The 15600-nt window shown below is 40.9% G+C and overlaps 1 protein-coding gene across 2 annotated transcripts in view; it reads left to right on the forward strand.

Moving 5' to 3' along the window:
• LOC138975477 (GATOR complex protein Iml1-like) overlaps positions 1-15600 on the forward strand; it is an 89820-nt gene that overhangs the window by 47664 nt on the left and 26556 nt on the right. For both annotated transcript variants that reach the window (XM_070348170.1, XM_070348171.1), the window contains exons 24-31: positions 5607-5751; positions 6364-6457; positions 8960-9076; positions 9625-9710; positions 11073-11247; positions 12345-12430; positions 12807-12924; positions 15238-15278. In XM_070348170.1, the coding sequence (XP_070204271.1) occupies positions 5607-5751; positions 6364-6457; positions 8960-9076; positions 9625-9710; positions 11073-11247; positions 12345-12430; positions 12807-12924; positions 15238-15278 (862 nt within the window). The remainder of the gene's footprint in view (positions 1-5606; positions 5752-6363; positions 6458-8959; positions 9077-9624; positions 9711-11072; positions 11248-12344; positions 12431-12806; positions 12925-15237; positions 15279-15600) is intronic.

The following is a 15600-nucleotide window of genomic DNA, read 5'->3' on the forward strand; positions in this document are numbered from 1 at the left end:
TTTTGACTCGTTCAGACTGGAATGTAATGTTCACGAACATTAACTGCAGGAACTTTCTGTATAAGCTGATGGTGTAAATATACCACTATTTGGGAATGTTTTGGTTAGTTTTCTGTTGTGTTTTTGAGATTCTTGCCATCCATTTTCCAATGAATTTGTACATTTGAAGACATCTTATCCTTATTTTGCACTTCCTGCATGTAACACCTGGCATTTTGGCATTTCTTATTCTCTTGTCACATTACAGTGTGTGTTCCTGACTTTGTGTGTCAACCGGAACATGAGACACAGTGCCATTTTCATGTCTTCCTTGACCCCGTTACAGTTGACACAGCAGGGACTAGTTTTTCTACTTTGCTTTCTTTTTCATGTGATTTTGAGGTTTGTTTGAGTTGCAAATGATGGTTTTAATAAAATATTCTAGTCTTTGAAACATCTTCTCTGTTTTTAATTTTTTTTACAGTATTTCTTGTGACTGGAGTGTGTCAACTGCAACTCAGGACACAGTGATGGGTGTCTTATTTTTCAAAATACAAAGTCCATTTTAGAAGTTCCTCAATTAATCTCTTTTGGGATGTAAATCTTACTTGCTGAGTAAATTTGAAGCAAATCAGTTAAGAACTTATAAAGATACTTATGAAAATGCTGTGTCTCGCGTTATAGTTGACACACAGCTATGTTGATGCCTTTTTTTTGTTTTTTCGCAAAAAGTAAAGCCCAAGTTATCTTTTTGGTTATGGAAATAGTTACACTATACAAAGTCAATTAGTGTATAAAGATAAGACAGTATTATTTCCAGTTTGGTTTTCAACCCCAAATGTCCCATTTTGGCAAGCACGTTTTGGCACAGGCTCATATGTATTGTGCTCCATCTGAATGTATGATGCAAACATTTAGTCTACCTTGTTCCTCATAATCGTTGATAACAGATCCAATCCATTTTGAATTTTACTTTTCATCCATTATATCCAGACTTTTCAGCTAATTCCATATATCTGTATTATTTTCCTTCAAATCCTTTTATCACTGTGAGTTATTTTCTTTATTGATAGATTTGTTTTTCCTTTTTGTCATCACTGCTTAATATATTATTTTTGACTCCTTTGAAGACTTTTTTTTCTCTTTTACAGATTTATCGCATTTATTTTATTCTCCTCAATAGATGAATTCCAGAAATACCTTTGTCAGGTTTTTATGGGTTGTGGAACTGAGTTGCTCTTCCTTGGAAACACTAAGGCAAATAAACCCATGTTACATTGTACGTAGGCCAAACCCTAGTGTTTACCCATGTGGTCAGTGATCTGTGCATTGAGGCACGCCATCACATCGGCATTCGATACTTATCATCTGCTGATGTGCAAACTTTCGAATGAACAAAGCATAGTATTGGGCGGACATTGCAGAAAACACAGATCTGAGCTAATTTTCACGTGGAAATTAGCCGATAGCTTAATTGGTGATAGCTTAATTGACTCCAAGGTCAAATGGGTTTATTTTGCCTCAGTGTTTCCAAAGAGAAGCAACTCTTCCATAACCCATGATAAGCCGACAGATCGATCTCGCTTATTTCTGAACATCGTCTATTCTGTTTCCCTCCTTTCACTGTGATATTGTTTGGACATTATATCTTCCCCTTCCCTTTGTATTAATGACCTCAAAGTGCTTTGAATATGACGGATTGTATTCTGTGTATAGCCACGCTGAATCTTATAACTAATGGCGTGAAAGCTTGAAAAACTAACAATTTGCAGGCTGAGTGACTATCCGGACATGCGTTTTGTGCACTCATATTGCTTCTTTAACTCTACAGTAAATAGCTTTGCACAGAGAAGAGAGGGGCATGGATCAGGATGGGTGGGGAGAGGGGGGGGGGGGGGGCACTGGGCCTTGTTGGATGGCAGGAGGGGCCTATTGAATTTAAGGCCCCCCAAAAAAGGTCTGTTTACGGTAACATAGGCCAAAAAAATAGGGTGGGTAGGTCGGGATTTTTTTCTTTCTTTTTTTTTCTCCAAAAAACCATATTTTTACGTTATTTTTATTTTTTATTTATTTTTTTTCCCAAATGCCAAAAAAAAGTCTAGGGTCGCGCGAAAAAAATAGGGTCGGTCGGGTTACCGTAAACAGACTATTTGTTTTTGTGGCCTAAGGCAGACAAGGGACTGGGAGCGACAACAAAAACTTATACATGTACAAAGTTTGGTTGAAGAAAGGAGTTTGCTGTTGGTGGGGGTGGTTGTGTTGGCTGTGTGTATAGATACATGTGACCTGGGGGGTGTAAGGGGAAATAGAAGGGCGGGAGGAGGGGGGGGGACTTTGCGAACAATATTTACAACTCTTGTGTTCAGTGAGTTAATTTACACAACAATGATGGGTTCCATATGAAGTAAACCGAAGAGTTTTCTCTTTCTTCAATCTTTCTTTCTTGGCTTTGTTTTGTTTTGTTTTGTTGCATATTCTGTCAGTTTTAGAAACACACAGAGAGTATGCGTATAATGGAACAGAGATCCGAATCAACATCTTGGCAGGGGTTGATCCGGCAGACTATCCTTCCTGTGTTTGGCTTACAATCTCATTATCTTATAGCCAGGCATTTATACGGGACAAGACTATCCTTCCTGTGTTTGGCTTACAATCTCATTATCTTATAGCCAGGCTTTTACACGGGATAAGACTATCCTTCCTGTGTTTGGCTTACAATCTCATTATCTTATAGCCAGGCTTTTACACGGGACAAGACTATCCTTCCTGTGTTTGGCTTACAATCTCATTATCTTATAGCCAGGCGTTTACACGGGACAAGACTATCCTTCCTGTGTTTGGCTTACAATCTCATTATCTTATAGCCAGGCTTTTACACAGAATAAAACTATCCTTCCTGTGTTTGGCTTACAATCTCATTATCTTATAGCCAGGCGTTTTCACGGGACAAGACTATCCTTCCTGTGTTTGGCTTACAATCTCATTATCTTATAGCCAGGCTTTTACACGGGACAAGACTATACATCCTGTGTTTGGCTTACAATCTCATTATCTTATAGCCAGGCTTTTACACGGGACAAGACTATCCTTCCTGTGTTTGGCTTACAATCTCATTATCTTATAGCCAGGCTTTTACACGGGACAAGACTATCCTTCCTGTGTTTGGCTTACAATCTCATTATCTTATAGCCAGGCTTTTACACGGGACAAGACTATCCTTCCTGTGTTTGGCTTACAATCTCATTATCTTATAGCCAGGCATTTACACGGGACAAGACTATCCTTCCTGTGTTTGGCTTACAATCTCATTATCTTACAGCCAGGCTTTTACACGGGATAAGACTATCCTTCCTGTGTTTGGCTTACAATCTCATTATCTTATAGCCAGGCTTTTACACGGGATAAGACTATTCTTCCTGTGTTTGGCTTTCAATCTCATTATCTTAAAGCCAGGCTTTTACACGGGATAAGACTATCCTTCCTGTGTTTGGCTTACAATCTCATTATCTTATAGCCAGGCATTTACACGGGACAAGACTATCCTTCCTGTGTTTGGCTTACAATCTCATTATCTTATAGCCAGGCTTTTACACGGGACAAGACTATCCTTCCTGTGTTTGGCTTACAATCTCATTATCTTATAGCCAGGCTTTTACACGGGACAAGACTATCCTTCCTGTGTTTGGCTTACAATCTCATTATCTTATAGCCAGGCTTTTACACGGGACAAGACTATCCTTCCTGTGTTTGGTTTACAATCTCCTTATCTTATAGCCAGGCGTGTACACGGGACAAGACTATCCTTCCTGTGTTTGGCTTACAATCTCATTATCTTATAGCCAGGCTTTTACACGGGACAAGACTATCCTTCCTGTGTTTGGCTTACAATCTCATTATCTTATAGCCAGGCGTTTACACGGGACAAGACTATCCTTCCTGTGTTTGGCTTACAATCTCATCTTATAGCCAGGTGTGTACTTGGGACAAGACTATCCTTCCTGTGTTTGGCTTACAATCTCATTATCTTATAGCCAGGCTTTTACACGGGACAAGACTATCCTTCCTGTGTTTGGCTTACAATCTCATTATCTTATAGCCAGGCTTTTACACGGGATAAGACTATCCTTCCTGTGTTTGGGTTGCAATCTCATTATCTTATAGCCAGGCTTTTACAAGGGACAAGACTATCCTTCCTGTGTTTGGCTTACAATCTCATTATCTTATAGCCAGGCGTGTACACGGGACAAGACTATCCTTCCTGTGTTTGGCTTACAATCTCATTATCTTATAGCCAGGCTTTTACACGGGACAAGACTATCCTTCCTGTGTTTGGCTTACAATCTCATTCTCTTATAGCCAGGCGTGTACACGGGATAAGACTATCCTTCCTGTGTTTGGCTTACAATCTCATTATCTTATAGCCAGGCATTTACACGGGACAAGACTATCCTTCCTGTGTTTGGCTTACAATCTCATTATCTTATAGCCAGGCGTGTACACGGGACAAGACTATCCTTCCTGTGTTTGGCTTACAATCTCATTATCTTATAGCCAGGCTTTTACACGGGACAAGACTATCCTTCCTGTGTTTGGCTAATTGCAATCTCATTATCTTATAGCCAGGCTTTTACACGGGACAAGACTATCCTTCCTGTGTTTGGTTTACAATCTCCTTATCTTATAGCCAGGCGTGTACACGGGACTATCCTTCCTGTGTTTGGCTTACAATCTCATTATCTTATAGCCTACTTTTACACTGGATAAGACTATCCTTCCTGTGTTTGGCTTACAATCTCATTATCTTATAGCCAGGCTTTTACACGGGACAAGACTATCCTTCCTGTGTTTGGCTTACAATCTCATTATCTTATAGCCAGGCTTTTACACGGGATAAGACTATCCCTCCACTTGGACACATACCAAAAATGAATAGCATGGGTGTTCTCTGTGCACACAGGGAATTGTTTTTAATGAATTAATTCTGCTTTTAAGAAATTTGTTGATACAAAAATTCAAACTCATCACAGCAAGCTCCCCCGAAATCGGCGTATGCTGCCTGAATGGCAGGGTAAACACGGTCATACACGTAAAATTCCACTCGTGCTAAAATAATGAGTGAACGTGGGAGTCTAAGCCCATGAACGAAGAAGAAGAAGAAGAAGATCACAGCAAGCAGTCAGAGTGTTGATTTTTGGTATATTTTGTGTCCAAATAGAAGGATACTCTTATTCTATGTAAAAGTCTAGCCACATCTGAGATTACGAACCAAACTGTAAGTATTACACAAGAAGGAGTTTGCCTTTAAGAAAAATATTTTACAAAAAACTAAATAAAAAAAGTAGTTTGTTATTGAAACTCGGACAACAAGACTGCGACTGGCCTGACATTGGGAGAGAAGTGATAAACTTGTTGCTATATTTTAACTGTCTTGCTGTAACTTTTAAACATATGTTCATCTTGTCTCCTTTCTTTCTTTTCTAAAAAGAGTTTTAATCCTCTTGTGGCATTTCATTGTGAGAATCTGTCAACTGTAATAATTGCTGTGCTTAAACCAATCCTGTAAGGGATTGAATATTGACAATTGATGGTATATTTACTGATAATTTTGTCAATGTGTAATTTTTCAGGCGTTGATTGGAAGTCGCTGACCATCCCAGCCTCCCTTCCCATCACAACAGACTACTTCCCTGACGAGAAAAGCCTGGACTACGATTACGTCATCGCCGACTACGATCTGCTGCCCGATGATGTCAACGCTGAGTACTGGTTGAGGTCAGAACAGATAGACAGGGATGAAATTTTTCCACCGATTGGATTTTCAGCATTTTCAAAGCTTTACAGACCATTCTAGAGACTTCCAGATTGCATCAGCGTATCAATCATTTTTTTGGTTAGTCTCCCCCATGATAAAACCACCACAACAATCTGAGAAAAGTGGGTCTTAAATATGAGGGCGTCTTAAACTAAAGATAAATTGACAGAGGTTATGAAGGGGTAATCTGAAATATGTAAGGTCTCAAAAGTCTTTAAATCGGGTTTGTGTGTGTGTGTGTGTGAGAGTGTGTGTGTGTGTGTGTGTGTGTGTGAGTGTGTGTGTGTGTGTGTGTGTGTGTGTGTGTGTGTGTGTGTGTGTGTGTGTGTGTGTGTGTGTGTGTGTGTGAGTGTGTGAGTGTGTGCGTGCGTGTGTGCATGGTTGCACTCATGTGTGCATTGGTGTGTGTGTGAGTGTGTGTGAGTGTGTGTGTGTGTGTGTGTGTGTGTGTGTGTGTGTGTGTGTGTGTTTGTGTGTGTTAAAAGGAAGTGTCCGATCTATAACAGTTAGCCACTCACTTGAACAAGCTGTATATGTTGTTTTTCACCAAGCCTTAATTCCTTCCCCTCCAGGCCAATAGATGACAAGGGCCTGTCCTTCTACCGACGTCCACCTCTCACAACTCACGAGGTTTTCCGCGAGCTCATCTCCCAGCGTTTAGGACAGGTAATGAGCACATGATCTCTTATTTTTCTGGTGCTTCCACAACCATACCTGTCAAGTACTTTTGGCCTCTGACCATAGTAAATGGCATAAGAAACCATAGTTGGGGATCAAAAACCATAGTTAATGCGTGGATCAGGACAAACGCACAAATTCAACTTCTCACGCATACACACAAAACCAATCAGATTGGTTTTCGCAAACTAAAAGTAAAACACATAAATTCCTTTCTACACAAACTGCTCTTTATTTACCACTACATGTAATACATTTACACTGCACTCTTGTTCGTTCATTTTTTTTGTCACTTGTCACTTGTCACTTGTGTTCTTTGTTGTATTCATCTGTGCAAATCTTTGCTTTGTCAATCATGCTGCCAGTCACCTTAAAATCATGGCAGCATGCATCAGAGTTAATTTTGACCTGCAAGAAGGCAGTCAGTGTGTCAGCTCCCAGACTGTGATCCAGCACTTGAAGGTGTTGCAGGGTTTCACTGCCAAATGGAAATTTATTCAACATTTTCCTCACACAGGCCACGTAGAACTGGCGCACATCATGCCAGAACTTCTGTTGTGTGGCTGGTGCAAGCTCCTCAGAAATGAATGAACGGCAGTCCATGCCAGCAAAAAAATTTTTTTTTTTTTTTTTTTTAATGCTGAAAATGCGTATGGTTTTAGGTATACGACGTTGGACCCAAAAACACCGAAAAACTGTAAGAATTACGCAGAATGCGTAGGACTTGACAGGTATGCCACAACCCTCTTTTAGTCTTTACAATCTACTCTTACTGCTGTTTTCTGATAATTGTGGCTTGTCTCTTTTTATATTTAGTCAAGTTTTGACTAAATATTTTAACATCGAGGGGGAATCGAAACGAGGGTCGTGGTGTATGTGTGTGCGTGCGTGCGTGCGTGTAGAGCGATTCAGACCAAACTACTGGACCGATCTTTATGAAATTTGACATGAGAGTTCCTGGGTATGATATCCCCGAACGTTTTTTTCATTTTTTTGATAAATGTCTTTGATGACGTCATATCCGGCTTTTCGTGAAAGTTGAGGCGGCACTGTCACGCCCTCATTTTTCAACCAAATTGGTTGAAATTTTGGTCAAGTAATCTTCGACGAAGCCCGGACTTTGGTATTGCATTTCAGCTTGGTGGCTTAAAAATTAATTAATGACTTTGGTCATTAAAAATCTGAAAATTGTAAAAAAAAATAAAAATTTATAAAACGATCCAAATTTACGTTTATCTTATTCTCCATCATTTGCTGATTCCAAAAACATATAAATATGTTATATTCGGATTAAAAACAAGCTCTGAAAATTAAATATATAAAAATTATTATCAAAATTAAATTGTCCAAATCAATTTAAAAACACTTTCATCTTATTCCTTGTCGGTTCCTGATTCCAAAAACATATAGATATGATATGTTTGGATTAAAAACACGCTCAGAAAGTTAAAACAAAGAGAGGTACAGAAAAGCGTGCTATCCTTCTTAGCGCAACTACTACCCCGCTCTTCTTGTTAATTTCACTGCCTTTGCCATGAGCGGTGGACTGACGATGCTACGAGTATACGGTCTTGCTGAAAAATGGCATTGCGTTCAGTTTCATTCTGTGAGTTCGACAGCTACTTGACTAAATATTGTATTTTCGCCTTACGCGACTTGTTTTTCTTTGTATCTTTTTAATTAATAATAATAATAATAATAATAAATGAGCATTTATATAGCGCAACATCATAACTTTACAATTATGCTCTTTGCGCTTGACACATTTAAAATTAAAACACAGTTATACAAGCATTTACATCTACATTCATAGTCAACAACTCTTAATTAAAAGCATACACCATCACACATACATTACAAAAGATTCTTCCACTAACTAAGTAATAAAAACATGAATAAAATAGGTTGTAAAAAACAAGGAAATACCAGCTGAATACCCTTAAGTGGTTGTTAAAGGAAGTGGGGAAACCTTTTGAGTCTAAGCTTGGTTAGTCTGGCTTGTGATATATAGTATGTGCTCTATGAAGTCAAGGAACTATTGAAATGACTGAGAAAAATACCAGTAGAAATGAGTCTGAACTGTTTATATTGCATAAATACAGAGATAGCAACGTAACATTGAAGAAAGAAAAGTCTTTTCTTTGATAGGGGCACACTCTGCAATAATCAAATCACCTGTAATCTGTGTCATCTACCTGTGTCCCAGGCATCTGTATTCTGTCTTAGGCCAAACATAAATATACGTTGGTAACCCGACCAACCCTATTTTTTCCCGCCGACCCTAAAAGTTTTGTTTCATTTCTCAAATTTTTAAAAAAAAACCAACAACCTCTGGCACATTTTGCGAACCATACCAAGACTAAAAAAAAATTAAAAATAAATAAATAGCCGACCTACCGACCCTATTTTTTTTTTATCATGTTACCCTAAACCAACATGTATTTTTGTTTGGCCTTATGAGGCATTAACCTATGTTCTTACTGTGTGCAGGGTTTCCAGTGGATCGTGAAGAAAACCAAGATGAGGTCGGAGACATCAGACGCCCCCGTGATTCCACTGTCCAAGGCAAAGGGGCTGATGCGATCCAGGCACATTTCAGAGCCAGAGGTATGTAAAGCCTCACTCAGCCTCACATGAGGTTTACAACGATGGAATCTTTCACGATATAAGCAGTTATAACCTTATGTAACACACTTGCTATAGCATTTAGCAGCATTAAATGACACAATTCGTTTGAATGTCTATTTAGCATGCGTAAACCACACACCCGTTTTCATGGTTATTCAACCCCTGAGCTATCTTGGACCGGTGTGACCCACTTTCCTTTTTTTCACAATTTAGTCGTCAGTTTATGGTTTCAATGCAACTCGTTGTATCTGCAATAGCACGTTATTGTGTACCTTCTGAATCGAAAATGCAACAAACGGCTGCGAGTCACACAAACTTATCGGTGGTGGTTGGCTTCAAAGAAGCAAGCTATATGCAGAAAATTTGTCTGCTTCGGCAAACACAACCTTGCGTGATCTGCTTCTGGGCTCCCTTTTTTCAAACTTTCAAATCTTTGAATTGCAACATTAACATGAAACATGTTCTCAGATGCAACATTAAATTGATTTACTCTGTATTTATTTTCAAAACTTGGTTTTTTTTTCCAGGAGGAATTCTACTTGAGCATTGGGCGCATTTTCCACAAACTCCGTCTGAAAGGTCACACCATCACAGTCACTCGTTACTGGCCAAGGTTTGTACTACAGGAGAATTCCACTTTATTGCATGCATTCCACTACATCACAAATTTGGCTCTATTGCAATGACATTCTTTGACCCGGGATTTTGCCAGCCCCCCCCCATAAACATTTTTTTTTTTACTCATCTATTGTCAGGGTTACACCTCGTGTAGAAGAACGGGACCGGAACAGACCTTTTTTTGTGCGCCATCAAACTTGAAACTTGTGAATCGTGAACTTGCTGCATCGCCCATCAACCTCTCCAGAACTCAATAGTTTGGTGCTAACTGAATCAAGCTCTGTTCCTCAAACTGCAATGTTCTTCAGATATATTTGAACTATACATTTACTCACGCTAAAAAAAAAAAACCAATCGTGCAAGTTTTTTTTTTTAACGAATCGCAGACCTTGGCAGCGCAGTTCTATCATTTTGCTAATTATTGTAACATACTGGTCGTTGTCCCCAAAAAGGAAAATCAGGTTTTCCCGTTTAGCTTGGGGAGAAGATTCTTTTTCAGATCACAGGACCGAATGCAGGCCAGGGCCGACACATGTCAACTTTATGTGATGGCTCAGTGACAGTATTCATGTCCCATGCTCATGTCACCACTAGCAAATACTTGAATGTACTAACAAGATAACACTGGAAATGTACACACCAGAAGAAAAAAACCAACATGAATAATTAAACACAAATACGGACCGCTTTGGACATGAGGTCTTTATCAGCAAATAAAATAAAAGGAGAGATGACAGAAAACTGATGAAGACCTCATGCCGAAACTGGTTCGTATTCCTGTTTGATCGTTCATAATGCTGTTTTTGGCTCACGTAAGTGTAGCCTATGCGATCGTAACTTTGTCTGTCTGTGCGTGCGTGTGTGTGTGTGTTTGTGCGTGTGTATGTCTGTGGTAGAAACTCTAACATTTGAAGACGTCACATTACATTGACGTCACATTATGACGTAAGAGAGTTAGACGTCACGCGAAGGAAGTACTGAAAGTCTCGGTCATTATTATTTTGAGCGGGCCGAGACTCTGTTGGCAGTCGTGTCCCTGTAAGTAGGCTACATGCAGACAGACAGATCTAGATCTAGTGTCTCGCTTTCTTGCACAGTTTCACCTATGCTCTTTCTGTGTGTGTGTGTGTGTGTGTGTGTGTGTGTGTGTGTGTGTGTATGTGTGTGACGGAGTGATTGAGTTTGTGTTACTGTTTGTCGATTTCTTACGTGAGCCTTGAAGGCTTCGCCTCTTGTTTCTAGTGTGTACATTTTCATTGTTATCTTGTTCTAGTTCTTCTCCCCCTGCAGTCTCTTGTTCCTTGTTTACATTTAGCAGTCGGCATGATATCTGAAGGCTTGATGTTTTTTGCTGCAGGCATCCACAGCCCCAGCGCTGTGTGACGTACAGGTACCGATTCCAGGCACCAGACTCCTACTGCTATGACGCCTCCTCCACAGAGTTCCGCAACGAGCGGCTGGAGAACTACAACTGGAACTATCTGGATCAGTACATCTGCACCCGTGGGGAGGGTGACTATGGACTCTCTGATGTGAGTGCATGAGCACTCTTTGGGTGTATGATGACTGTACTGAAAGTGTGATTTTAGTGTATTTTTACTCTTGCACAGGTGGACCCTGGAATGCCTGAGTTTAGTACTTCTGCCTTCTATATATTTATACGACTTGTGTCTGTGTGTGTGTGTGTGTGTGTGTGTGCGTGTGTGTGTGTGTGTGTGTGTGTTCGCGATGCATGGCCAAAGTTCTTGATGGATCTGCTTCAAATTTGGTGGGCATATTCAGGTAGACCCCGGACACAACCTGGTCGATGAGAATTTTCAACACGTGCTCTCAGCGCGCAGCGCTGAACCGATTTTGGTTTTTCTCTTCATCTTCCCAGATCCATTCCCAGTAACTCTTCCTTATCTTCTCCAGTGTTTTGCGTTTATCTCCCTCCTTTTTGTGGCGTCAATCCATATTCCCGTTACTATTTTTAGAAGGTCACTGTCCACAACGCTTTCATCCCGGCGAAGCCGGGTATTCCTCTACTTTGCCGGGTAACCGGCGAAGCCAGGTATTCGGCTCTACTTCTTCCCGGCAAAGCCGGGTATCCCGGCGAAGTCAGTACCCGGCGAAGCGGGTAATCATCTAGTCTTTAATATTGTACACAGTAACTTTATTGGTAACGTTCAAAATTTATAGTCCTTTACAGATGTATCTCTGGATTGGTATGTCTGTTCCCCGGGGGAATGAGGTTGTGTTCATTCTAATGCAAAGATTTCTTTTTTTGTCTTTCTGTTTCAATTGTTGTATATGCTTTGTGCAATTACTGATAAGTTACAGAAGTTATTGTGTGGACACAACTGTGCTAAAATAAACCCATACTTTCTATTTGAGTTCCCTTTACAATATATACGGTAATTCTGTCACTGCATTTTGAATTAATGAGGTAAGTTTTGATGCAACTGTCTACAGAGAGAATTTTGTGTTGCATCAGATGCTGATGTATTCCTTGTGTGCCTTTTTGTCAGTGTGCGATAAGTCTGACTGAACTTCTTGAAAACCATAATTTGATGTCACTATGTATAGAACACCGCATGTTCTGTCAAACCGCTGGAATTTACACCTGAGTTTGCTTTTGCGTGTGCAGACTCTGAAGTATTGGAGAAGTCGCTTCTTCCTTCTGCCTACTTTCAACCCTGCCACCAAGAAAATCGTTGATGGCCAAAGCACAAGGTAAAGTGAGCGAAAGAGAAAAATGTGAGTATGATCTTGTGTGTGTGTGTCTGTTTCTATGTCTGTGTCTGTGTGTGTCTGTGTGTGTGTGTGTGTGTGTGTGTGTGTTTGTGTGTGTGTGTGTGTGTGTGTATCATCAGTGATCACATATGTGTGTGTGTGTGTGAGCATGTGTGCGAACATGTTTGCGGGCGTACAAGCATGTGGTTGTGTGCTTTTGTACTTTTGTTTGTTTATTTCTTGATTTGCTTTGAGAGGGACGGTTTTGACATTCCTGCAAAGGTTTGGCATGTGTGTATTCATTCGCAGTGTGTATATTTGTTAGGTTAGTGAAAAACAATACAGTTGCTGTTACCCTAAATCTTTGGTCCACCAGGTGTGACATCTATGAAGAAAAGTCGCCGGCAGAGATCAAGACGCTCATCAGTGGTTTTCTGCGCTTCCTAGAGATTCTCAACAAGCTGAAGAAGTCTCCACAGTTTCGCAGATCAAAGGTATGTCCTGCTCCTTTGTGCGTGCAGGGATGGCTAAATCGTCCGCCCGGTCGCCAAGGGCGAGTAAGAATTCCGCCGGGCTAGTAGAAACCGCCTGGCAACTGGCCCGGCTGGCCAATGAAAATTCTGGTCAAATGCGACCTTTTTGGTTGTTATATCGGGTTTTAAAGCCATATAAACACTGCAGATCACCTGTGGTATGTACTGGGCCAGCAACATTTATACTGGGCAAGTAACTTTCTTGAAGTTCCTCGTCGAGTTAACATTTTGAGATTTGGTCATCCTTGTGCATGTGATGTACAACTGTGTCTCTGAGTTGAGGTGGGTGGGTGGGTGGAAGAAGACTCTAGTGGTGGTGTGAAGGTTTGAGAGACAGCATATGAGTGCACATGTGTGTGTTCTTATTGCAAATTATTCACATAGTTCATCGACGCACAAAAAGAAGAAGAACAGCTAGGAATTCTTCTTCTTCTTCTTCGTTCATGGGCTTAGACTCCCACGTTCACTCATGTTTTTAGCATGAGTGGATGTTTACGTGTATGACCGTTTTTACCCCGCCATTCAGGCAGCACACGCCGATTTCGGGGGAGGCATGCTAGGTATTTTTGTGTTTCTATAACCCACCGAACTCTGACATGGATTACAGGATCTTTTCCGTGCCCACTTGGTCTTGTGCTTGCGTGTACACACGAAGGGGGTTAAGTCACTAAGCAGGTCTGCACATAAGTTGACTTGGGAGATCGGAAAAATCTCCACTCTTAACCCACCAGGCGGCAGCGACCGGGATTCGAACTCACGACCTCCCGATTAGGAGGCCGACGTCTTACCACCACGCCACTGCGCCCGTCGATCAGCCAGGAATGACGAGACTTCCATCATTTGTTGAAGACACAATAACAGTTACTGTATAAAGGTTGCCTCCTGTACTTCTATTCCCACTCATGTCTTAAGCCTGTCCTTTACTGGGCAAAGTCGGGCGGGGATGTAGCTCAGTCGGTAGGCCGCTGGATTTGTATTCAGTTGGCCGCTGTCAGCGTGAGTTCGTCCCCACGTTCGGCGAGAGATTTATTTCTCAGAGTCAACTTTGTGTGCAGACTCTCCTCGGTGTCCGAACACCCCCGTGTGTACACGCAAGCACAAGACCAAGTGCGCACGATAAAGATCCTGTAATCCATGTCAGAGTTCGGTGGGTTATAGAAACACGAAAATACCCAGCATGCTTCCTCCGAAAGCGGCGTATGGCTGCCTGAATGGCGGGGTAAAAACGGTCATACACGTAAAAGCCGTGGGAGTTTCAGCCCATGAACGAACAAACAAACAAACAAACTGGGCAAAGTCGACTATATGAAGTATATTTTGCAAAGCTGGCCGCACGAAGCATTAGCACTGAGTTTTCGGTAAAATGGCTTCGCAAAGTCTTTGCGAAGTCGACTTCAGGCTCAATTAAGGACATGCTTTATACCTGTTGCTAGGATCGTGCATGTATGTGTCATAGTTAAGCTTTGTCAAATGTCTTTCAGTGGAACTGGTCTTCTTCTTTAATTTAATCTGCAGGCAGTTACACTATAGATCTCCACCACAACACACGCTAAAAACGTTTCATTGACAGTTGATTCAGGAACTTTTTAGGGAAACCAGTTTGATTGGGATTGGTTTGTTATTGAATGTGTATGCCCCTTCAACCGATTTGGCTATTTGGGGCAGATTCCATTTGTTTCCATTTTCATTTTACATTATGGATTTTACTTGTTATTATTACATTGTACAGTGGAATCCCCCTTTTAAGACCTCCAAAAATCTGAGAATATCGGGTCTTAAAAAGGAGGGAGTCTTAAAATGGGGGTAAATTTACAGAGGTTCTGAACAGAAAGTCTGAGGAAACAAGGTCTTAAAAGGGAGGGAGTCTTAAATTGGGGGGTCTTAAAAGGGTGGTTCCACAGTACATGTATTACTATTTTTTTTATCAGACTCCTCCATGCATTATATGTGACCCTCTACCACGAAATGAGTCGCATGTCACCTCACGCGGTTCTGCGCTAGGCATAATATAAGTCCGGGGGGTGTCTAGTAACAGTGTGAGGGTCACCATAGTCACAGGCTTATAACTCGAAAAGTGTTCACTCTTTTCTAAAACGGTTTTTACCACTGGATAGAGAATAAAAAACTCTTTAAGAAAATGTAAAAATATGAAAATCATGAAAAGGTGACATGCGACTCATTCCGTGGTGGAGGGTCACATATAGTCTGAGCAATACACCTGTGGACATTGAGCAAGAAGTTTGAATAACTTGCTACATGTGTTTCTGGGTGCAGGTGGAAGGAGACACAAGTCCAGGGAAACCTGAGCAGGAGAGGTAAGCGTTTTAACAGAAAAGGGCCTGATTTACTACCCCAGTGCCCTTTGTCTTTGTTAGCTACGAATGTCAACATGTATTGCTGTTGGTAGGAGAAGCCAGAGACCTGTGGGTATAGAGGGCCACATTTCTTGCTTAAACCCTTACCTTTCTGTTGTTACTTGTGCAGACATGTTTACCCTTACTATTTTGGAGTAATTTATTACCATTTTTTAGGATTTTTCGGGGAAAATACTCCATTTGAGTTCAGACTACGATTTTCAAATGTGCTTCGATCAACTAAGGTTTGTGTTACTAATGTTGTTGTTTGTAACCACTGGGT

Source organism: Littorina saxatilis, linkage group LG9, assembly GCF_037325665.1.
Source record: "Littorina saxatilis isolate snail1 linkage group LG9, US_GU_Lsax_2.0, whole genome shotgun sequence".
Taxonomy (NCBI): Eukaryota; Metazoa; Mollusca; class Gastropoda; order Littorinimorpha; family Littorinidae; genus Littorina; species Littorina saxatilis.